Genomic DNA, 23055 nt, shown 5'->3' with positions numbered 1-23055 from the left:
ACGAATTATGAAGATTAATTAGAGCGTAGCTTATTACATAATAACTGTGAAATTCAATTTTTGTACAGATGGGTTATTAGTAGACTGCGGATTTTTATCCAAAATGAAATTTTAGGAAGTAATTTATTAAGAGAGGAGCAAATGCAAGAACTTCTTTTCTCTCATAAATATCTTATTGGGTTCAGAATAAACCAGAAAACCCGTTGTATCTGATGTAAGTTTTGTCCTTTATTGGATTTCGCAGAGCCCTATAGGCTATAAATACATAAAATCCGCAGTCTAGTTATTAGTAATAACTAATTAGAGAACATCTATATTCTAGAACATTCTAGAACATATTTCCTTTTAGAGCGGGAAGAATTTGAAACTAAAGTAAAACCTTGATTTTTCGTGCATCAGTTAATGTTAGATTAAACTCTATTCTTTGGACATTCTGTTATCTAAACAGATTAGTCTTTCAGTTTTATCTTATTGTCAAATTTATATGCAATCCTAGAGAAATTAATTAATTAACGTATGCCCAAAAGAAAAACGGGAAATTTAAAAATGTGTGAAGTGAACATATGTTAAGGGGCCTGAACACATTTTTTGAAAAGTGAAAAATACATCTTCTTGCATTCCTATTTCTGATTTTCTTTATATGAACTTTTATGAAAAAGTGATAATCAGGCTTTGTAATTAAGATTTCAACGTGACTACACAATCTTTGTCAGACTATAATCTAGATTAGTTTTCGAACAAGAACCCAAAAATCTTGGTGGGGTGGGGGGTAGGGGAGGGCGAAATTTTGGTCCTTACCCTACATACGTAATACTAAGGAAAACCATAAAAAATACAATAACTGGAACTAAAAATAGTATTACTGGAAAGAATGATAGAAAATCAAAGAATAAATAGAATTCGGGAATATGAAAATTATATTTCTATGTGATTAAACATGATAAAAGCTTGTAGGACTAGGAAAATAGAAGATGGACTTGTTCATTTTGACAAAATAATAAAATCATATGTATTGGATTAGAGTGATAGAAAATATAATGAAAAAAAGAAACAAACAATTTTGTAAAAGCGAATTTCAACTGTAGCTGCTTTAACACTAGGTTTACGGAACGCGTCATTTTGACGCATTTCAAACCTTCTAATCTCGAAATTCTCTATGTGGTATACCTACCTCTACGAACACACGACAATTTGATGCTATCGTAAATTGAGTAATAAAAACAATAAGTTGTTTTTTAAAGAAAATGTGCGGTTTCGTGACGCGTGTCCGTAGAGATAGGAGTATAAGAAATGTCCGCAAAACCTAGTGTTAAACTGCAACCTAATCACTAGCTTAGTCATTTATCATCTAGCAGAAGGTCGTTTTTAAACAATTATACCTCCAATTTAATTTAGATAGTAAGGTTGTTACTGAATTCAAAGGTACGGTACAATAAATAACTCAAAGTAAAACAAAGAACAAGGAATTAGGAAATCGTTTCGTTGTTCCAAATTATAGAAAATTAAATTACATTATAAAAAACTATTTCATTGTAAACAATTATTGTAGATCAAATCTTCGCGCGGAAAAATGTTCCAGATAAAATGTGACTTTAAGGAGCTCTTGTAAACAAACTTTTAATGTAGAAAATCATTGTAACATCAAATTTCACTCTAGACATTTATTTTATTGTTAATAGTTATTGTAGATCAAATTTCATAACAGAATAGTAAAACAAATGACTTAAACAATTATTGTACAATCCATTGTAGAAAAAACTTTTATGTACCTTAGTTGAGTCTTCCAGCATTTTTGTGTGCTCGGCGATGAAGCGCACACAGATGCAAGATTTGTGAATTTCTGGAGGGCAACGTGAGTGCGAGAAAACCGGAGGGCTTCGTAAAACTGGACTTTTAACTTCTTCGATTCCTGCCTCGCCGGAAACGGAAAGATCCTCGCACTCGGTGTGAAGAGGAAGCGGCGGCAACGGTGGTCCGTGAATTAAACAACTTCCGCCGAATCTTGCACCGTCAGCGAGACTGTATTTCGAACAAGACAATACAATTTTATGCGAAAAGGACAAAAATATAGCGCACTCTATGCTTTAAGAGTATAAGTTAAAGAGAAATATTTTCAGAAAATACAATTTACCTTAAACTCCAACAAAGTACATTTTATTCTATTAAAACTTGTATGAAATCTAAATTAAATCGTAAGTAATTTCTGTTTCAATTTTTCAAGATAATTTTAGTTTCAGCCTGTTTTCAGATATATTAATAATCTATCCTTATTTGTTTGGTTTGCTTATATTGGGGTACATTTTTCCGGAAAAATATGTTTTTGCTATATTCAGCTGGATTGGTTTGTAACTTAAGTGGTTAAATTAAAAAAATTCTAACTAGACGTTAAAATTCCAGACAATCGAAAATTGTTACTGTTATTCAAATCATTGCTTCAGAATAAGTGTATAAGAATTAATCCGTGCTTGTCTGAAAGAGTCGAAAATTTATTTTAAATATTAATTATTTCAGCGTTTATATTTAATTTGTTTGCATACAGGGATAAATGATCCCTGGTAAATATTGAAAATCATTATGGGGTTGCGTCCCTATTTACAATGTATGAAACATAATACACCCATACTCCAAAGAATTATTGTATTTGACAAACATTTATTCTTTTACTTTAATCAAAACTACACTATTTGAAGTATTGGTGTATGATTAACAATTGAAGTTTAGCAATAATTCCGAAGGTTAACACGAATAGAATTCATTAATTTATACACTATACCTTGAAGGTGAAAGGTCTTCCTTTGAAGGAGGACGACTATGGAATCGCTTAGGTGTTAAATGTTCTTCGCTGTCTTCCTGAGTGGATGAATAAGGGTAATAACAAGTCTTTTCTTTGCCTCTGACTGTTCTCATTAACACTCTACCAGAAGTGTATCTGTAAACATAGGGTAAATTTGTACGATAAAATTCAATGATTTGTAAGTCGATAGGTTTCAAAGAACACTACTGCTTCAGTAACTGCAACCGTACTTATTGTGATGTAAAGAACACGAAAAGGTACATTCTAGTTGGCAAAGAGTCAAGCTACAATAGTATGCACCGATTGTAACAAGAATTAATATCGATTGTAAATTCGACTTATAACACTAATATATTGTAATTCTGAAAAGAATGCAAAATAATACATTATAACATAAACGATATATGTACACAGTAGGTATTGTGGTATAATATTTACTACCGATAATATATGAACTGCATGTAATATATTAAAAAATATACAGCTGGATATTATTAAAGTATCAGTTGCATTATTACGAATAAATAATAATAATAGTTTCTACTACCCCTAATTTTTAATATGCTCGATATAAAGCCTGCAAGGTTTTACGCAATGTTTAATATTTTATTGTTACTGCGAATTTATATTTTCATTATCTTCGTGAAATATTTATAAATTAATATGCATTTAAATACTTATTATTAAATTACAGTAGACTCCCGCTTGACCAGCCCCTATGGGACCGAACCTCTGGTCAGGTAAACGATTGGCCGGTTAATCCGATAACATCTATCACTTATCATTTCAAAGTAGTTACTGAAAAAATATTAATATATAAGTATATCTATAATGTTTACTATATATGTGCATATACATACATTTAAAAAATGTTTACTGAATTCTATTTTTGACAAAAAAATCGGTAGTCTTTCTCTGTTTCTTTGATTTAATTTTGTTTATTAATGCAATATCCATACATTTCACATCAACAAAAATGTGACCGGTTAAGGCGGGGCTGGATAATTCGGAGTCTACTGTATAAAACGCACTATGTGATCTGTGAATTCTTTTTATATGTATAGTTGCCGAAGTCGTATATAAGGATGGATTGTTGTGAACATTTATTAACACAATAAAATATTCATCGAAGACAAGCACTTACCTATTGGTTTCAAATTTATACTGAGGCCTTCGCATAACCAACAACCGGGGAAGAATATGAATAAAGACCCTTTTCACCCAAGGCGCCATTTTATGTGTCTGCGGCGATCGGAAGTGAACATTGAGGACAACCACTGTCACGCATATACTGTAAAATAAATGCAATAATTAATTTGGTATATGGAAAAAAGACGTTATTCAAGTATACAGAATTCGTAAATTCTGACTGAATTGTCTATTTTGACTATCTTTGTTTCAGGAATTAATACGCTAATAGTTGTGTGTTATAGGTCTTCCATTAAAATTAGAACAGTAACAAAGTAATTATAGTTACAGAAATTCCTATCGTAATGTTTACGGGTACAGATCGGTATCATTGATTATCGGGGGTAATGGTGATAATTAAACTACGGAAACGACTACGGATTTTGTGCATTTATAGGATGCACGATTATCTGAAACTCAGTACTATAAGGTGTATAACAACATGAACTAGGCCAGGAAAATCTATATTTGCATAAACATCCGCAGTCTAGTGATAATTGATTATTGCTAGTTATTGTATATACATGGCTGAATATATGTATATTGTATATCTTATGATCAATCGAACCGATCTACGAGGAAACTAAGAAGATAAAGTCACTGGAAGGAACATAAATTTTTTCATTGCTTATTGCATTTTCATTAGACCATTATTAATATATTATTAATGTATGTCTAATGAAAATGAGTTAAAGCGCGATCTTGTTCGAATTATACTTAATTATTCAGAAGATGCAATTGATTCAGTGTAATTCGAATTAAATGTTAAGAATTCTCTGATGGTAGGCAGGTATAATTTTATTTTCTTCAAATAAATCTGTGTCACGAAGATAAAACAGAAAATATTAGGAATTCATATTTTTTATCATGCATTGCATTCTCTGCGTTTCGTTTGTTTCATTGGGCTGTCTACCAGTGGCTAGACCTGACAGACTGGTCCCTCGGGTAAGGGGATTTTTTGGAAATGGAGATATCCAGTTTTACAATAGAAGGCTCAGAAGTTTTATGAACAGAGATGAATTACTGTATATTGATAAAGACTAAAACAGAAATTGTATTTCAAACTGTCATGCTTCATAAAAATTTTTCAATGCGAAGTCACGAAATTATTCTTCATATAATTATGACTTCGCTTCAACATCTTTCAGTATCTTTCTGTTATTAGTAACATAATTATATAAAACAATCGGGATTTCATGTACTTTTTAGTGGTATTCTTATAGTTACGTCATTTTAAAAAATTTTATTAGCATTATTACAAGTCTTATTAGAATCTCATTTTACTATCAATCGAACAAAAAACGTTTCGTTCTGTGTGTTACTAATTATAAGAACAATTCTGCGTGTTTTGGAAGATACTATCAGATGGCTCATTCAGGGTATTATAATCTGAATGTAAAATTATCACACACGGTGAGACAATTATAAACTTGTATTCAATATAATAATAATTATTTTGAAAAGTACGAATCAAACGTATGTGAACTAAAAAATGAAATGTTCATTGAAACATCGTTGTCGTTCCATTCATTCTACAATTCTCCAATATCGGAAAGGGCTATCATGTGTCAAAGGGGCAATTTGCCATAACACATAACCAGGAATGGCTGTGGTGGAACGACAGAATGTAAATCTCGTGAGGCTATTTATAATGGAGATCCATTCTGGGATGGCCTGGTCTTAGCAGCCAGTGCTAAGCGACAGGCTGCGATTTAAATTGAGCTGGGTACCTTTGACTTCACTTGGAACCATTTATTGGCTTGAAAACTCCCCTTTCCACGTTCACCTTGAAATGTCGACGCCTTCCTCCTCCCCTTTTATGTTTGTCCTTTATCTTACTCCAGGAAATTGGATTAATTGATTCCGGTTCAATGGAAGTCTTTATGTTTCGCAGACACCAAATTGTCGTCTTACAAAGTTAGAACTGATCATACTTAAGTTTCGCTAAGAGAATGGCGGAGAATATTTAATGTTAATGACTTAATTGAAATTTTTAATATTAAATTAAAATGTAACTAACAATGGACTTTAAATTTGGTGTCCAGTTGATAGTGCTAAATTCAAAATTAAGTTCAGATAGGTATTCACATTCAGAAGATTGTCTTCGGCAACATGATCCGCTGTTGATTGATTACATCACACAAATTTAACGGTACACTATGATCCTCCAATTAACCCTTAAGGACACAGACCGTGACTACCCCATTCTTATATTTGCATTTTTAAAGGGCAGTAGCAGGCTTTTTCTTAATCTTTTGATCTTAGTAATTTTTTATTTTGAACGATACATAATTCGGATGAAAGAAAAACATTTTTCGGGCAAAGAAAGATATACAGAAATAGATTTCTCCGTACCGGTGGCGCGAAGAATATGCCACCCGTGTCCTTGAAAATTAAGCAAATGGATTGTTGTTCATATGATCCAGTGGTAGTCATGTTATCGTTATGAATAACAGTATTTCTCCACTGTTCTCCACTCTTTATGGTCAGTGTGTAAATCAGAAAATAGAACCATAGAATACAGACTCCTCTCTATTATCGTCCCGAACTCAGGTCCGCGTCAGGACAATAATATTATAAGGAGAAATATTTCAGACCCCCGTAAATTTGTGTTTTGCCCGAAGCCTGAGCCACGGAAACAATTATGGTGGTGGGGATAACGCTTGGACAATAATCGTGTAGAACAAGTCAGACGATAATCGAGAGGAGTCTGTATCGCTGTGACAAATTGCGTACAACTACTACTTTCTATAAATGAAATTTTATGGTCCAACATGTTGATCAGATTGGAAATATCGAAATCCTGAAACTGTACATGACACGGAAGACCTGAGAAGACATACCACTGTTACTCACAATGGCGAATATTTTTGAATGCATCCGGAGTGAAATTGCAATCTTGCACTTTAAGTAATGACAGAACGCGAAGGCAAAGCTACAAAGGAGAAAAACAGGAATCGCGAAAAGAGGCGTGGGGCGTGATAGCATCGCAACGAGGAATATATTCACGGTGGTGATACTAAGCCCTTCAATATATTCGAAGAACGGAAAGATGCGGTAGGTGTGACACATTAATCAGTAGCAGCATCGACCGGGACTGGTCTCCACCCAAGACGTAGACCAACCAAGGAACCGACCCCTTTTCTCCGGTGAATTTCAAGGGGATGGTTGGATGCCCTTCTGTATTAAACCACACCGTTATTGCTTTTTCGAAGAAACGCAGAGGCATTGTGCCGCTATTAAAACCGAGGAACGACCATTCCCTTCTTACCGAGCATTTCTTGTGAATTATCAAGCCGCCAGTAACTTAAGACCTTAAAGAAGTATGTAACTGTTAAGTATGAGTAACTGCTACTGCGTAATAATTGTTGTTTCGACTAAGTAAACAGTAATAAAGAACAATATCCGAAGGTATATTTGACTGGTTAATACGGTGGTGTTACGAAAGGCGAATGGTAATGAGATGTTCTTCGTGAGATCACAAAGCATCAAGATGGATAGAGTGTTGTATTATTTATTTTATAATTCAGTTGACACGATTACGTTGAATTAAAATTGTTTTAGACCTGCATTACTCGACATTGTTAAACCAAAAAGACTCTGTCGTCCAAAACCAAAAATCGTGCTGTCTAGAAAGAGTTTATTTATTACAATGTAGTGATCAATCCAAATATTTCAAAGAAAGGTCTTTCACAATAAACACTAGAAAGTAAGTAAAATCGGTGATCATTTATTGAAAATACTCAAAGTAAAATGTAAAATGGCAACGGGAGAACCTTTCTTCAATGGAAGGACAGACATCCATAAGCGGTAGCGTATTGGGTAAAAATATACAATACGCCCTCGTTTTAAAGAAATCCCAATGAAGAGAGTACTTTTTAGTATCTACGAAATAATTATAAAACTGTGATCCCCTGGTTGGTTATATAATCCATACAGGCTTGTGTCAATTTATACAAAGCTTTTATAAATGAAAGCTACAAAAATTTATTATTAGTTACAATAGGGTGGACACTAGTGATATACGTTACCTGTAACTCTTTCTTTTTCATTAAAATGACTGATTACTGTCACTATTATTCTGATGACATGGTCGGCAACAAAGTCATACTGCTACATATTACTTGTCACGTTATTCATTAATTACGACTAGACTGCGGATGTTTATGCACATAGAATTTTACGAATTAATTTCTCGAAACTTGATACAAACAAGAATGTATTAATCCCGAAAAAAATTCTAGTAGGTTCGTAGTACAAAGAAAAACTGAATAAATTTTCTGAAACTTTTTACTACACTGAATTTTAGTTGATTGGATATTCAATAATCAGTAGTCTAATAATCACATTGTTCTCCATTATGGGTCACATTTAATCAAGCTTCTAATATTATTTAATAAATTTGGAGGGGCATACACCCTAAAAAATCAAGATTCATAAGCAGATATGTATTATCCTTCCGTAGGCGAACATATTTTTTTCACAGCCCATAGGCAACCTGGGTTGATAATGCCCAAGCTTAATTTTTTTTACTGCTAGGCTTTGAAAAATCTGAAAAAAATCTGCACTGCTTATTAAAATTTTCACTACATGATACATCGTTCGTTAAATCAAATGTAAAAAACTTCTTCCAATAAAAATAAGAATTTGGAAGACAGTCGAAGGAAAATGAAATTTTACCTTGATCGTTAACGACATACATTGCCTACGGAGAATTTATTATAATAGTATCAATGTCTCAAAGTGGGTTACAATGTCCAAACTGGTTCATAATATATGTTTTAGTAATAACAATCCCTACAGTATTATAATACAGGATCATAATCCAGTACTCCATCAATGGGATCGCATCGTCCTGAACGTATTCATCATTCGCTATGACAATCGGCTCATTCTTAAATTATCTTCCAGCTTTTTCCCCCTCTTTTCTTGACCATCACCAATTTTCTTTCGTTTTCCCTCCGCGTTTTTCCAACCCATGCTCGGTTTTTCACGTACATTTCACTTTTTGCTCCGCTCTCCGGTTGCCGCGCTTTGCCCATCAAGCGTTCTTTCTTCGTGACTGATGGGCAACGATGATGAAGCGACTTGGAAATTTGTAGGACATCGGTTTCTCGCCGTGACGTAGGGAAACTTCGTGCGGAGGTAGAGTAAAAAGCATCGTGCATCGAAAACGTTGAGCCAAGAGTCTTTTCAAGTTCCAGTTTTGTTGAGGATCACCGGCCAATCACATTCCCATCAGCCTCGATCGTCGGGATTTATACACGTCTAACGTGCTTCGATCTACATTTCATCCCTCGATATATGTTTGAGAGAATATCGTTACGTTTGCTCTGCATCGCAGCTTAAAGGGTTTTCCCAATGTAAAGCCTTAAAAAATTGGCATTTTCTGGGAATGTTTTTTTCAGTGAACAAAATGTTCAACATAAATGAAATGTTGTCTACTTATTAATACCCTTTAGTTATGTTGAACATGTTGTTCACTGAAAAAAAAGTTCCCAAAAAATGACAATTTTTTAGGGCTTCACAGTGGCAAATTTTCTCTTTCTTCTATTAATAAAAAAAAAGAAAACATAATTCGAAAATTCGCAGTAGTCTCTGAGCTATTTTTGTTATCGCAAATACTGTAACTGTGGAGATGCTTACGGAAAGAAGCTGCTACGGTATCATTTCTCAAGATACTAAATTTCTTTTAATAAGAAAACACAGCTTCATTTATACACAAAAAGATATATATCTCGATTTTTAAATGAAACAGTTATTTATATGTGAAAAAGTTTCAAAAAGTAACCCCATGTTCCGACCTCTCAAAGGTACACTACGGGCCAAAAGTATGGGACCAGGTCTGATAATTAAAGAAAAAGAGAAATATTACTCCACAAAGATTTAATGAAGGTACTGTGCTAAAATTGATCGGAAATGATTTGTATATGTACTGATACCGTGACTTTTCTTAAATCCTAAAAGATGAGTTACTGTTCCATCAATCATGAGCTCTAGTCCCATATTTATAGACGGTGATGTATGTAACCCCTTAATATAGAACAACTTTTTACATGTCAAAAGTTTATAACATTGGTAAGTAATTTTTTTTTCATTTAAATTTTGTGTATAAGAAAACTACGAATCAGTCACGCCAAAGTGTTTAATTTGTGGCTAGACACGTTCCACTTTTCGCGTTACTTGATCGTACATCTCTCGCCGAAAGCTGTTCCGCTTGGATTCGAAGGTCGTTCATTTCGAACCTGGTGCGCTGTTGGGACCGCATGAATTCTAATCGCGTTCAAAGAACCAGCTCACGTTTCTGGAGCACATACCGAGACGCAACCGAAAGGTAGGAAACTTATGGCGTTGACGGAGAGATAACACCGGCTTCTAGCCTGCAAATCCGTGAGAGATACTTTTCAACAAAGTTTTAACGCTGGACGGATAAGTACACTATATCCTACGGGTATTTTTCCTTTCTTCCTTTCGTTTGATCTGTTGAAGGAAATAGGGAGCAAGGAACGATTACGGTCTTCCTGCTGGCGTTATCTGGAATACCTGGCGGTACGAACAAAGCTTCGCTTTAATGCGATCGATACAACACGCCCGGTTACGACAGCAAATTAAGAGTTGCCGGCGAATTTAAATTCAGATTGAACCTCTGACCGTCGAATTCAGAATCGTCCTCCGGCGATCACTTTCAAACTTCAACGATCAAATTCAAATTCATATACATGGCTGTCAGTATCAAACTTCAACGGTTAAGCTTCAATTCAAATTCAAGAAACGTTCCGATGACCAAATTCGAATTCTACGTTAGTCCTAATTTCAACTTTAAATTCGAATAGTTTGAACTGAATGTACCTTCGAATTTCAATGGTAAGATTAACATTTAAATTGTAAAATACAAAATTAACTTGAAATTTCGTTTGCAGTAAAGAAGTTCAAACTGGACGTTCAATGTTCGCGTGTATGTTTCAGGAAGGGTGGCAGAAAGTGGCCAGTTCGTGCACAGCTTAAAAAGAAAATTCTTGCAGGATATTTGAGAAGTTTCTTGGCGTCAGCACAGTCAAAAACTGACAAGAAAAGTTACTCAGATGTTAAACTAGTTTTTGAAAAACAATGCTACGAAGTCGTAGGACTTGATTTCCTAAGAATTGGAAATAAGTATCACTTGCCCAAAAAATTTAGTATCGGTCAGAAAAATGACGTGAAGTTCAAATATTGGTGACTTTTGTTTCATTTGAAATTATTTTATTTACATGTATTCTCAAACACCTAAAACTCAAAGAAATCATGAACAGAGGTTTATCTATATGTATTGTCAACGCTGCTTTGACGCAATTTTTCTGGCCGACAGTGAATTTATCGAGCGAGTGACACTTATTTCAGTTCTTAAAAAGTCGAGTTGCATAAATTACAGCCATTATTTTTTTTAAATTAATTTAACATCTGGATAACTTCTCTTATGAGTGGTCTGGTTCGGGTCCGTAGCATGGTCATGTAAGATGGAGCTAATCGATGTCCCATGATTTGCGTCCACTTGATTCCTTCGTTTAATTCGTCTCTTGCAACGTTATTGAATTATGAATGAAAATGTATAGTTTCCCATTACCAAAATTAGGTTGATTTATTAATATAGGTATATTATATGCTTATATATTTTTTCACAAAAAAGTGGAAGTAAATTAGAAATATCAATACTGATTTTTTATAGTTTCTGTATCTATTTATAGTGAAAAGAACTTTAGTTAGCTACATATATCGGAAAAAAGGAGATCAGGATAAATTTCTTGCTTCAATTTCATGCGAAGTGGCTTCATCGAGAAATATCGAAACAACGAAAAAGAAAAAAAAGAAAAAATGGAAACTCAATCGAACTGCGGAACTCTCAACTGAAAAATTGTGAAACTTTGCAACACCTTCGCCACGCTATTTAATACAAGGACGGACGTCTGAACGGGTGTGCCGCGGGTAACGTCCAAGTTTCGAACTTGTTTAAAGTTCAGCTGCGGTCCTATCAATTGCACGAAAACTTTCCTTCCACCTTTCCTTTCTTTTTCTGATTTTTGATAGCCACGGTTCACTGCCGGAACTTTCCGTCGCGTTATTCTTTTTCGTATCGACAGTTGACTTCTGAAATTTTTGTTCTTTATAAGTGGAGACATAATTGTGTATAACATATATGAAAACATTTATTAATGCACTTCACGTTGGAAAATTAAATTTCAAAGATTATGTTCTACTTCAAACCTACAGTCGAAAGCTCAAACGTGCATTTCCACAGAGCCAATTGCAAAGTCTAATTCATTTTCTAGATGTCAAATTCCATTTCACGGTATTATTCGCATCGACCGAGGCAGAATAAGTACTTTTGAAAGTTGAACCGCACCGGAAATCACTTGGCACAGAAGAGCATCAATCGTAAGAACAGTGTCTTATAGTGTTTAGCAAATCGCTGACGCAGACATCTTGGAAGATTGATGGCGACCGAAGAACACCATCTCGTTCTTCATCTTTTTATTCCATCGATGCAGGACAACAAAAGTCTCCCGTAATATACTTTCACCGGAGCGCCCATTGTACCCGATATTTGTTCCAGAGTGATTAATTCGCTAGGGCCCTCTGAATAATGATGAATGTACCGTCTATATTCGCGTACTCATTCGTCGACTGGGCGAAGATTAGTTTCCCTAGCGCGCGGAAAAAAAGAGGCAAAGGGTAAACTGACTGATCTCGCTGCTGGTACTATTTGAAAGTTAAATCGTGTTCAACTTGCAAATCGTTCGTTTCGGCTCTATCGGGGATGGGCTGGAGACCCGTTGATTACTCTGCGCCACCCTCCGATTGAATCTTAATCGGAACAGAGCTCGATCAGCAAACCTAGCATTTTTTAGCTGAATCACACACTACGAATTGTTTATTCTACAGACTTTTCGGGGGATTCATTCATATTATCTGGCGTTCACACATTTATAGCATTATAGTTTTATATACAGTGTTTCGCCCAACTTGATTATTGTAACAAAGGTTTCCAAAAACATTTTGTAAATAAATATGCACCAGTGGAATCGATCATCTTTGAATCTAGTTGGTACCCGTAGTTTTGATAGTTACCTAATCGGTATAGTATTAAGCTTATTGTGATTTAAATGTAATGGTATGTATTGTTATTATAAATAACTAGTTACTTTGATTTCATAATTACATAGTTTAATTCTCTAGACCCTACATGAATTACCTATCTATTTCTATACATTTTTTATTCATTTGGAAACGTTCAATTATTTATGTTCGAATTATTATTATTAGGTTGGGTGGAAATTAATAAACTATCACCATTCATGTCTGTTGTTTCGTGCAATTTCATTTTCCTCTTATAAATATATCATTCTATCAGCTAAGAGAGGTGAAACGTGTTTTTGATGTATACTACGAATGAAGTAGCCCGTATATTGTACATACTTCAGTTAAAGATACATTTATTTGAATTATTATGTCCCTGTAATGAAGAGAGTAGATTGTATGTACGATATGACAAAATTTACTCAGCTAGATTAACCAAATTGCTCGCTTGAAGTGGCTGGATCAGAGGGAACGACCGAAATGGCAGCATGAATAGAGGAAATGGGGAAGGAGAAAGAAGAATTCACGGCGCCAAATCGCGTGGCGTCGCATTCATCTCTGTGTGGTTCATTTATCATGGTAAACTAATCGTGATGAAATGTTTCTGCTTTATCTCTCGTTTGAAACAGATTTTGGGGCAGACATTTATCTTGCTCTTTCCACTGGTTCTAAAGATTTGAAAAATTAAATATAAATTGCTCCGATTTAATCCATACAGGATATTGCAACACACCTGGTGACAAAGAATCTTAGGAATGCAAAATTAAATTCTTCCATACAAGTGATATTGAATACAATGTACGTAATGTGTTTAATTATTTTCTTACTTATATCAACTTTTGTGAAATATTAATGATGATTGTGAATGTAATCCTTTTTTAATTCCTTAACTAACTGGCGACTAAATATATTTAGACTTAATAAAATTCGCATTTTTTACCGCATATCAATAACTTACGAGTGCTGCAGTAAATAATCCCGCCAAGTGTGGAGTTCGTGGAGTTATACGATTTTTGCTAGATAAAAGCAACAGTGCATAAAACCTAGTGGATAAAACTTAAAAGGGACTATTCAAAACTAAAGACGTGGGTTATTGTCCAGTGGGATTTTCACGCCACAACACTCGACCTCACACTACAGTTCAAACCGTTCAAATGTTGCAGTAATTTCGTTGGGAAATTTTTAACCATCGACCCTATGGTTCCGATTTTGCACCAAGTGACTATCGATTATTTTTGCATTTAAAAAGAATGGCTGGCATCGCTGAGGTGTGAAAATGATGACGAACTGATTAACAACGTTAATGCATGGTGTAAGACTCTGGCGGCGGACTTCTTTGACAGTGCAATAAAAAAAGTGACACGATATCAAACGTGTATCGAAGTAAATGGCAACTATGTGCAACAATAACACAAATACATTATTCCCACCACTGGGAAAGTCTCCCTGTGGAACCAATTAAAACAGAGTTAACAGAAGCTAAGCTAAAGCTCGGCTTCGGACAAGAAACAAATTTATGAGGTGCTGAAAACCTTTCCGCCTTGTCACGAATTCTCCGAAGTGGACCCAGGTACGTCGCACTCATCGAGACATTACTGTATGTAGATACTTTTTGGCTGAAATAAATAATTTATATATTCTACGGTTTTTCTCTTATTATCAAACAGTGATTACTTACTTCAAAAACACGCCTCGTATATAGGATCACTCACGATGAGCTATGACATGTTTATGAAAAAGTTCTTGTTTGGCCATTATCTCTATTCGCGACTAGCAATAAGATTTCGTGAAATTACGGCATTTGCAAGTGTATAAAATACATTAAAGTTAAAAAGTTCAAACGCAATTAACAAAGTTTTCATAGTACATTTTTTAGATTAATCAATCTTTTCGGATGTAGAATAAATGTTTTTTTTATTTTTAATTGAATAATATAGTTAATGAAAATAGACATTCGCATAAACATCCACAGTTTAATGATGATTTTCACGGAGTCGTCTCATACGATTGATGGTAACCGGTCATGATTTTTAGATAGGACAGTCTACAATAGATCATGCTTTCTATAAAGAAGAAAATATCTGTTCCACTACTTATGGGCTGGTATGGGTTCTACAATCAGATAGAAAGATATTCTACATGCAAAAGTAAATCTAAAATATTAAATAAAAATTATTCGTGCGATGTGTCGTTTTCCAAGACAATCGAATTTGAAAATTTGCAGTGTACACGAATAATCAAGACTTCCTCGTCAACGCGTCTGTTGATTACATGCCATTTTTACTTATCTTTTGCACGAATTTTCAGAGCACGATCAGCTCGAAATTGAAGTATCATACGCGAAAATTTTATTTTACATTTTCGACTTGATTTGCATGCAGAATAACCTCCTCTCCGGTTGTACCTTCCGCCACGCCCAGTATTGTACAGAGTGGCCAATGTAATTAGATCACCTGAATTGTAGCCGTTACTATTGGATGAATTGAAATTATTCCCTTTTCGAGTACCTTGGTTTAGAAAGACCTCTAGACACCAGACTGACTGAGGTACATTTTTTGTAATAGTCACTTTTCTCCTCAAATTTTTCAAAGTCATCTTTAGTTTTGTAATCACCCATTGTCACACAAGTTTAAAATTGTAGATTATATTTTTATGGTTAAAAATTAACATTAAAAGTTTCACCATGTTTAACAAATTTTTGAAAAAAAGACATCACAATTCTGAAAAAAGAGTTTTTGAAGATACCTGAAATTACGATTACATGGCGGAAGTAGGATCATTTTCAATAATGCATTATAGATATTTTCCTTTAATTCGTAAAGCACCACAGCATACTGTTTGTGTCGTTAGCATTGTGGAAAAATGTATTTCCGAGGAATCCTACACAGCGATACCACAAGCACAACATTGTTGTGCCATCAAGGTGTTTGATCTTTCACATACATAACATCGTGTCTATGTAGTAGTGCAGGATTCTTCTAAAATATATTTTTCCATCTTTTTCATGGAAATGGTGGGAAATATACATGTATTCTGTTCTAATGACAGAAAAAATATATTGCATTGCGTGCCGAATTTGTCTTCTTGTCCGCTAAAAGGTAGGCAAAATCGACTTATAGGATCCCATTTAAGAGAAAACAAAGGTGACTTTAAAAACTTTGAAAGAAAATATGCTAGTCAGCCTGTGGGCTCTTCTAAATCAAGATATTCAAAGAACGTACTGTGAATTGCTCCAGCAATAACGGGGAGAATTAAGATCAATTATATAGTTCATCCTGTTTATATGTATATGAAATGAACCATGATAAAATTTATTCATTGTATTTGATGACCCACAAAAGGTAAAGTGCTACATGGAGGAACTATGTACAGAATATGAACTATAAAATGATTTAAAACGAATGTCTATGAGCGATATCGTAAATTTAAGGTTATTCACAGTGGTCATATTCTTCATATATGATGTAACTCACAGTGGATCTTTATGCATACTTATATGTCGAATGATCCATGATAGACCTTAGTGTTTATTATTTATGAATACTTACATAGCCAGTGGCTCTTTATTTAGAACGGTCGATGATAGGGCACATCTGTCTCCGTTCACGTCTATTCAATTACTAAAAATCCCAATTTTATGCCAAATTTTCAAATAATTTAATTTTGCCATTCTTCATTTTCGTCTTAGTTTAGCATATAGAATCTATCTTGTGAAAGTGTCCAAATTTTTATTAACACCCTGTATACTTAAATCGTACAATATATAATATAGAACCGTGGAGAATAGATCTTCTAATATATTTATAGTGAACAAGAAATCTGGGTCATTTTAAAAAAACGAATGGAAATTAGTAATGATCGCAAAATAACATGTTCAAAAATTCCGTAAGATTTCGAAATAATGTAAGCTTTAAGTTTAATTTGTGAATCCCTCTACATACATATCACGATTAAATACTCGGCTCGGCTCCCTGGGAGATCGCTTTGATTACTGCATTGTTCGGCGGTCTCCGAGGACCGGGAAGCCACGGAAATGAACACTACACGTTTTAACATTCAGCACGCGAGGCGCGAAATTTAACCTAAAATTCACAGAATGTAAATGATAACGTTCCCTTCGTAACGAGTCGCCGCAATTTAATTTCTCAACGCGTCGAATTACACACACGCACACGGCTCGAACCGACTGCAGTGATGCGTTCCATGGTGCATTCGTGGCGGCCTTAATGGCGCGAATTTCAGTGGAAAATTACGCAATTAAACAAACGTGCGAATCGTAACGTTAATTATAAATTACAGAAAAGAAACTGAGGAATAATGTTTAAAATGTTCCGCGCTCAGGGCCGCGACCGTACTGTGGGCGTATAAAAAATAAATACAATAACGATATCGTCTTGGGACACTTTTGGTATACTGTGTACACTGAATGAAATGGCATTTTCTGCTTAATTCTTGTGTTATATTTAATAAATTGTAATATTTCCATTTCTTGAATTAAATTTCGTCTATGCTACAATCGAGTTACGGAATTATACTTACAGATTGCTCGATTGCTTTGCGTGTAAACTGTTGGTCTCAAATTAATTCAGAAGTTTTTCTGGTAGAGGACATAATTAAAAATTACAGTCTGAATTTGGGTCAAATTGGCCCGAACAGTGCACGAGGATTAAAGGCAAAAGAATGTTCTTTAGGAAATTTTTTGTGAGATAATACTGCAACACCGATTATTTTGCAACTTTTCACGCTCACTTCACGTACCTCTAACAAAGCTCAAAAAGAATGGTGAAAAGTACACGATTCATAAAGTTACAGCGAGAAAGTTTTCTAAGTAGAGATTATCCGGAAACGTGTGTTAACAATTTGTTAACATTACAGTACAGAAAGTAATCGCAAGGTACTTTTTGTAAAAATCTTATCGAATTCCTGCGATACTTTGAAAATTGTACAGGACGAAGAGATAAAACCTTGCAACTTCATTTATTTAATGTTATTTTTACAAAATAAGCACACGGAAAAAATCGTTTTAAATTTTTACAATAATTTCGGTAAAGTGGAACTACATGTAAATAAAGTGTATACATTTAAATCCGATCATCACACTATGAATTTCGAATTTGTAATTTATCTTTGAACTAACCGTCTTCCGTGTCTATGCCCGCGTTAACTTCTAATATTATTTTCATATCTGTTAGAGTTGAATTTTAAGAAATCACTATTTGCAGTTTTTTTACGAAATTATTCTTTAAATTTTACATCCCCAGCTTTAGTGGATTTAGAAATACGGTCAACCTATGAGAAAACACCTTACTCCTTTTTCACTCCTATAAGGGTTGAATTTCAAAAAACATGCATGCACATGTTTCTCTATTGTTTTATGAAAAGTTTATATGCCGAACTTTACGTTTCCAACTGTAGCGACTCGTGGGATATTGGTGTTTCTTTAAAAAAAACTTTGACCTCCTATTTACCACGCGAAGGTTCGCATTTCCAAAATTCTTTCTTATCCCTTGCCTACCTCATAAAAGAAGTATACTGTCCAAATTTCACGTTTCTAGTTACAGCGGTTTGAGCCGGGCGTTGACAAGTGAGTCACCTAAACATTTTATGCAGGGTGTGCTACCTAACCTGAGCACCTTTAATATCTCACTTATTTTTGAAGAAACAAAAAAAATGTGAAGGGAAGGTATTATTTGTTTAGAAAGAGCAAATACTATGATAAGCATAAATGTTTTTCAAGGTTACATTTTTCGAAATTTCAAGGTCATCGATCTTTGTTTAAATGATACTACATATTTTTATCAGTGTGGCGTAATCACGCGTTGAAGTCAAGACCAATACAATGACCAATAATAGTGTGACCTTCATGTGATCCTGAGTACAAAAAATCGACGAATATACGAGAGTAGATTTAAATAATAAAATAACTACGATAGAGCGATTAGTACAAAAATGTATCAAAGTTGATTGACAACACTTTCAGTCTTTGTTAAAATACATTTTCTGCAAATCAAAAGCAGATACGATATTTAAGGTGCACACGTTAGGTGGAACACCCTGTATAGACATAAATTGAATTTCGACCGTCGAAATCGAAGTCGTGAATCCATCAGTTCGGCCAGTATAACCTGAATCTAAATGGTGGAATATAAACTTCAATTTGCCCGTGTGAATTCAATCGTCGCGATTATTTAATTAATTCGATGTTTCGAGCGGATCGTAACGTGTCAGCCCCGTGTGTGTGCGAGCGCGCGCGTTCGAAATTTAATGTAAAGGATGCCCTAAATATGATCGCTTCCTTCCTTCGTAGCAGACAGAATTGAAATTTCCAGTCGGTCGGAGGAAGACGCAGGAAGCACCGTGGAGACTTCCGTTTGCCGACCGCGTACCCGTTACCTCGGCTACTCCTTCGAGAGCAGAATCCAATTTAAGCATGGCACGATTCCCAGGTCGTGATACCGACTCGGCCTAACTGCCGCACTCGCTAGATACTTCTGCGTCCCCCTCCCCTTTCTGAAATGCGGTAGCAGTCGAGATGTATGTCCCCGAAATTCCGGCTTGAGAGTGTCAAGGAATGGCGCGTGAGGGAGAAGCAAATACGTGAGACGGGAGTATCAACTTGACCCTGGAATAACGTCGTTTCTCGTCTCGGAACATATTGGCTTGTCCGGGGTGTGTTCGTGCCCGTTTTTTTTTTGTCTGGGATCGATATAAAATATTTCATTTTATGAATATGCATCTCTTTTATAACTTCGTTCCCCTTCCTCGTGGAATTTTATTAAGGTACAATCGTAGAATTTATGGTCTTTCTATTATATAACTTTGTGACACATACCTACGTGAATACAGTTTAAGAAAACTGAAAATGATATGGGACACTCAATGGGGAAACACAGCAACACTGCATATCCAGACAATCAACAGCAGCTTTACAACTAATGAGAATACACCATCAGACCTAACAAGGAAAAAATAAATTGCGATTTCCGCAATCAGTATTAGACATATAAGAATAATCCATTAGGGTGGTTCTTGGAACCGAATTCTTTGTGCATATATCGGGGCACCCTGTTACAGTAAAGGCTCCATGAGAGTTCGAAACTCCGGACCGCTTCAAAACTTTCACGATTCCCCGGGAATTGTTTCAATATTACACAAATCTATTTTTTGCCTGAAGTCTGAGCCACGGATACAAAGGGGAGGGGGCAGTACATTATGCACTTGACAGGTTCCACGCCCCTTCCCCTCAGTGGTGCAGATGAAGTAGAAACTCTTACGGGGAACTTTCTCTCCAACTCTCATGGGGTCTTTACTGTATTCAGTTCTTCCATCTAAAAGATTAGAGTATGTAATTTTTTTTTAATTTTATGAGCGTTTGGAGGTCGCTATCTGGTATCATTTTTTTCCTAAGGGATATCGAGATGGTTGTAATTATTAGATAATGTTTAATAATTAAAAAACTTTTTATGTCACTAAGAACTATGTTACTATATAACTAATTTTGTTAATAATTAAAAAACTGTTAGTCCGTTGTAATTATTGCACATATTCAGAAATGCGTGTATTATTTTATTTATATTTATTGTTACTTTACAATGTGAAATGTTTCCTTGAAGTGAAGAAACAGATTACGCTTAATGAAATAATAGAAACACGAAGTAAACATTAACAATATTTGAAGCTTGTATATAGGTAAATAATTATCACGAAATACATAAAGTAAACAAACATCGAGCAATTCCTGGAAACTATGATCTCACGGTGTATGACTCATATACATATGACAATATTAGGCGGTTATATGTATATGTATACAAAATTACTCAGAACATTGACCTTTATAACATATATAAAGATCATCGAAATTAACGAGCTGAACCTATTCTATATAATTACCTCTGTACCACCACAAACAAAGTTTATGAGTTTTTTTTTTGCAATCACCTTACGGATGCGTTTGAACGACAGTACACGACTATCAATTCTACATACATCCATCAACTAAAAATAAAAAGGGAACAACAGCAGGGCCAGGGAGGTCCAACAACGCGTTCATTGTCGCCGAAATTAATGAAAGAGAAAATTGCTCCCTGGTGCCGAATGTATCACCGGAGGGTGCGTGGAACCGTGTCTACCATTTAATTCGTTACGTCGTCGGCGGGAAAAATTCACGCGACCCTTCACAGTGATTACGAGACTTTCCAATTCAAGCCACGGAAGGAAACGTTCCCAGGTAGATACACACACACACACATACACACATTCGTTCGATATACGGGTCAGCCGGTCGTCGACATTCCGGAACATTAATTTCAGAAGTGTTCCTATTCACGCCCTTGTACGGGTTCATTGGCCCGTAAAGGGTTTTTTCAAAGGGCGGCTGGCTAGCTCGCGCGAGAAGGGAAACCTCTTTGAAACTGGCACTAGGCCACCGTTTAATATTAATAGCAGCATCTACGGCTACCGTATGAACGACATTTAACTAACGAGGACGCCTAGATTCGGTCATCCTACTCCTTCACGTCCTTTTTTGCCTCTTTTCCTTTGCGCCGCTTGCTTGATATCGATCAGTTCCGTGGCGGTTCACTCTCAAAACTCATCAGAAGTTTTAGGTTGCCGCATAATAAATGTACGTTTTTCAACGCGTTTCATTTTCGAACGATCTTAAAATCCGTCAGCGGGGAGCCTGGTGTAAACGGGCTAAAACTTAACGAATTTTTGGGAATTCTTTGTGAAGATATTATTAGACCAATCTCTTTGAAACTTTGAGAATACTTTATTGCACAATTAAACTGAAAACTTTTCTTTCACGACAATGAATTTATGTAAAAACAATTCGCAGTATACCATTACAAAAAAAGTGCAGTTGCATTTCCTAAGTTGATGTGCATTTTGTAGCATTATCCATGGTCGAGCCAATTTAATAGAATCGAATAATTCTGACACTGATTTCTAAAAAGATTAAGAACTCGTGTAAAAATGAACGATGAATGAGTGGAAGTGATGACAGACTGATTTGAGAGCTATTAGGGGAGAATTATGTTTAAAAATCTACTGTGCGAAGAAAATGCCATGATTCATTTGTATGAATATTCCTGAGTTAAATGAACATACTAATTAAACAAATATTAATCTTGCGCATAATACTAAATGTAATTTATGTTTTCTGTGCTACGTGCGAAATTAATACGAATTCGTTTATTTTATAATTTAAATGTATTTTTAACTCTCTTTCCTCTTCCACGTTTAGTCGCGTACGTGTCCGGTGACGTGTGATCGGCAGTGTACGTGTGCCTTTTTACATGCTCCTTCATAATTCCTAACTATTATAAAAGTGAAAAAATAAAGAAGCAATTAAAGAGAAATAATTAATTTATATATACATTCATATGAGTAATTTATTTTGAAAATATCTGTAACGAACAAAATAAATGAAACATTTTATATACTATAGTCATTAATTTCTTCCTTACACGACACTTTTATAGTGGTTGAAAGATCGAATATTCTGTATGATATTAAGAGAGGAAAATTACTTGTTCCAGCCGCATGCCTGACTTCGACAAAGGAAGATCTTATGTAGAAAGCACGTAACCAACGCGTTTCATAATTTATAGATAGTATAAGGAAGAATCTGTACCTTGTATGGATAACATATCCCACCAATGAATCATTCTCTAGAACGATCACAGATCATCGTAAGTTCCCCTCTATGGAGAGTATGGCCAACCATAGATCAAGTATACAATGTTATTTTCCGAGATCATCATATTTCATTTTGGATACTTGGCAATATTAAGTTACGAAAAAATACCACCATCGGACTTCAATTCACCTCACCGTTTTCGATCACCAGAGCCGTCGACAAATAACGATAAAACCAAATCGAAACCTCGAGCAGATCTTTCATCGTTTTCATTGATCCGCATACCTATTCACGGTTTATCTGCCTTATTCGTCGAATC

The 23055-nt window shown here is 35.0% G+C and overlaps 1 protein-coding gene across 5 annotated transcripts in view; it reads right to left on the bottom strand.

Annotated features, from left to right (window-relative positions):
* Positions 1-23055, bottom strand: part of LOC107191215 (acetylcholine receptor subunit alpha-like) — a 224932-nt gene that overhangs the window by 236 nt on the left and 201641 nt on the right. For 2 of the 5 annotated variants that reach the window (XM_015580198.1, XM_015580200.1), the window contains exons 8-10: positions 3939-4085; positions 2774-2929; positions 1770-2019 (exon numbers count right to left, since the gene is read on the bottom strand). In XM_015580198.1, coding sequence (XP_015435684.1) covers positions 1770-2019; positions 2774-2929; positions 3939-4085 — 553 coding nt within the window. The remainder of the gene's footprint in view (positions 1-1769; positions 2020-2773; positions 2930-3938; positions 4086-23055) is intronic. The other 3 variants (XM_015580199.1, XM_015580201.1, XM_015580202.1) reach the window with 2 other exon arrangements.

Source organism: Dufourea novaeangliae, unplaced genomic scaffold (assembly GCF_001272555.1).
Source record: "Dufourea novaeangliae isolate 0120121106 unplaced genomic scaffold, ASM127255v1 scaffold235, whole genome shotgun sequence".
Classification (NCBI taxonomy): Eukaryota; Metazoa; Arthropoda; class Insecta; order Hymenoptera; family Halictidae; genus Dufourea; species Dufourea novaeangliae.
Note: the sequence above shows the minus strand (reverse complement) of the source record. Positions and strands in the feature narration are given on the sequence as shown.